We start from the raw sequence: 2637 nt of genomic DNA, 5'->3' as shown, positions 1-2637 counted from the left end.
ACACAAGCAAAGGATAAGTGACAGCACAACCATTATTAGGACCATAGCAAAGCTCCATATGCACAGGTCTGTGTCAGGGAGGCTCTTGTCTGAGTGGTACAATGTACTGTTATTAGGAATATTGCTTCTAGTACCAGACATGGCTGGTCCTCCTTACTCGAGAGACTGTCCTCGTGCCTCTATATATATGATAGAGGCCTGGTTATGTGTACAGGGGTTCACCAGTACCACTTTTCCGTCTTCAGATGAGCCTCCGAACCTGTCGCGTCAGAGGCACAGGCCACACATAGTGTTAGGTCACAATACCTTGGTACTCTAGGATGTAACATTTCCAGCTTTTATAATAGTAAAGGTAAGTGGTCACCTACTTGCAATTGTCACAATTGAGTATACGTTGACATTTTAATCTCAGTTCTAGGTCTGACAATAGCTTCAGGTGGTGATGACACTTCTGTTCTTTCAAAGTGGTGGATTATCACCATTAATATCAACAGTCTGACCATATGCCTGTGTATTACTACTACATAAATATAGTAATTCATTGACTGGATAGGTTAGACTCGGTTTGATGCCTGTGCTCTCATATACAGATGCATTTGGTCGGAGGAGTCAGCATTATTCGGGTGGGCTGTGTGTTATTGGATAACAAAAAGTATAGATATCTAACATTGGCTCGATAGGTTAGACTCGGTTGGATGCCTGTACTCTCATATACAGGTGCATTTGGTCGGAGGAGTCAGCATTATTCGGGTGGGCTGTGTGTTATTGGATAACAAAAAGTATAGATATCTAACATTGACTGAATAGGTTAGACTCGGTTGGATGCCTGTGCTCTCATAAACAGGTGCATTTGGTCGAAGGCCTAAGCTGTGATGTGCTGAGTGATCATCCACTCACTGCTACAACTTTGGAGCCTCACCATTGGGTGAAATAATGATCCCATGTTGGGACCATGGGGCTCTCCCTATAAGAAGTACCTCAGCTACTCTGTTGAGCCATTATTTTCTGGCCTGTCTACTACTCAGCACCATGTTGTACCTTACCATAGTCATCCGCTGGTGTTGTACCCCACTGGACCACATCAACTTTATCACGGATAACATCACAAAGTGGTATATGAACAGGTGGACATACAACGATACTAGATATTTGACAGTTATCTGCATTGAGATTGAACCCAAAGGGACTACCAACTACATAACCCAGTTAGTACGGTTGATGCAAAATCTCTGGGTTGAACCGAATGTCAATGTGATGGAGTGTGGAAATGTGGATACGTTGTTGGGAAACAAAAATGCGTTGGGTGTTGTTAGTAACACCTACAGTGTCACCCACACTGACAGTAGGCCAGGACTCAGTTTCTACAAACATTTGAGTAACACAGAGGCATTAGTGAAAGGGTACGACTGGACGATACTGAAGGGATCGACCGTGGCGGACAAGTTGACGAACATGAAGCTGCACTGTCAACATGTAAGTTCCTAAACCTTCTAATTACTTTAAACGTTGAAATGTCTCTGTTTAGGCCTTTGATAACAATTGTTTGTATGTGTGACCCATAGGAACCGCACTGTGTCACTGTTGTACTGACTGGGTCATCAACCAAGATGATAACAGTGCAATGTCAAGAACCCCAGAGGATATACGACTTGATGAAGACATACGGGATTAGATGCTCCAACGTCTGGGATTCCAACATAGCACTGTCGGCAATGGCTCCTTGCACAGCGCTGTTTGACCACAATATGATGCTAATATATGCAGACATGGTCCCCCACACTGATAACATCTGTCAGGACACCAACGTCGACACGTTCTACCACAACATGAAATACATCACAATAAAAGCAAAGGGCAGAGTACTGAGACACAGACCCTACACAATGCCTCTTCGCAAGTCGGTACATCTGCCACCACAGCCAACCAGTCGTACTAACACCATCTCAGGGGACTCTCTGTCCGAGAGTATACCACTTGCCCTGTACTACAGTGATCAATGGGCACGCCTAAACACCGTTATGGAGTCAGATGGTCGATTTGTTTCAAATGTCCAGTGTGTATCTCCACATTACGTGTCTAAAGATACATGTATGGTGGAAATTGAATCAGACCAAAACGTTGTGCTTACAGGTAAGCAGATCATTGTACATAGCTATTGTAACTATACCCTGCAATGGACGTTTCTGTACACTTCACTTTCTGTCCACTTGAGTTGTATAACGTATGTTTCTATCCTTATAGCGCCTGATGACAATGATGATTTGGACGATATATACCGAACCCCGTTTCCTGTCTCTGCTGTTTGAAAATGTCAAACCGCTACCTTACATGTGGACACATCATGTGTCTACAGTGTATAAGACGTATCAAGAAAGATGGTGTCCTTCAGTGCCCAATGTGCAGTCCACCTGTAACAGACCCCTTATAGGAGTACCAGACTTTGTGTTTACATGTCATGCATGTTCTAGTAACAAGGACTGGGTTGGAGACTGTGGCCATGTAACATGCAGATGCTGTAGCACCTGTTCTGAATGCTCTACATCCTTTACAAAACTCAGCAAACTGAGTATACAGTAGTGTAAATGACATGTACCCATAACGACCCTATTGGCAAGGCTTGTAATTGTGCAATGAAAT

The 2637-nt window shown here is 43.6% G+C and overlaps 1 protein-coding gene across 1 annotated transcript; it reads left to right on the top strand.

The window, feature by feature from the left end:
* The first annotated feature begins 900 nt into the window (after positions 1–900).
* On the top strand, positions 901–2403 carry LOC118964585. Its single transcript, XM_036977352.1, has 3 exons — positions 901–1473; positions 1563–2130; positions 2242–2403. Exons 1-3 carry the CDS (start codon positions 934–936, stop codon positions 2304–2306), a joined length of 1173 nt encoding a protein of 390 aa, XP_036833247.1. The 5' UTR covers positions 901–933; the 3' UTR covers positions 2307–2403.
* Positions 2404–2637: the final 234 nt, after the last annotated feature.

This window comes from Oncorhynchus mykiss, chromosome 1 (genome assembly GCF_013265735.2).
Source record: "Oncorhynchus mykiss isolate Arlee chromosome 1, USDA_OmykA_1.1, whole genome shotgun sequence".
NCBI classification, from domain to species: Eukaryota; Metazoa; Chordata; class Actinopteri; order Salmoniformes; family Salmonidae; genus Oncorhynchus; species Oncorhynchus mykiss.
This window is presented reverse-complemented; position numbering and strand designations above follow the sequence as displayed.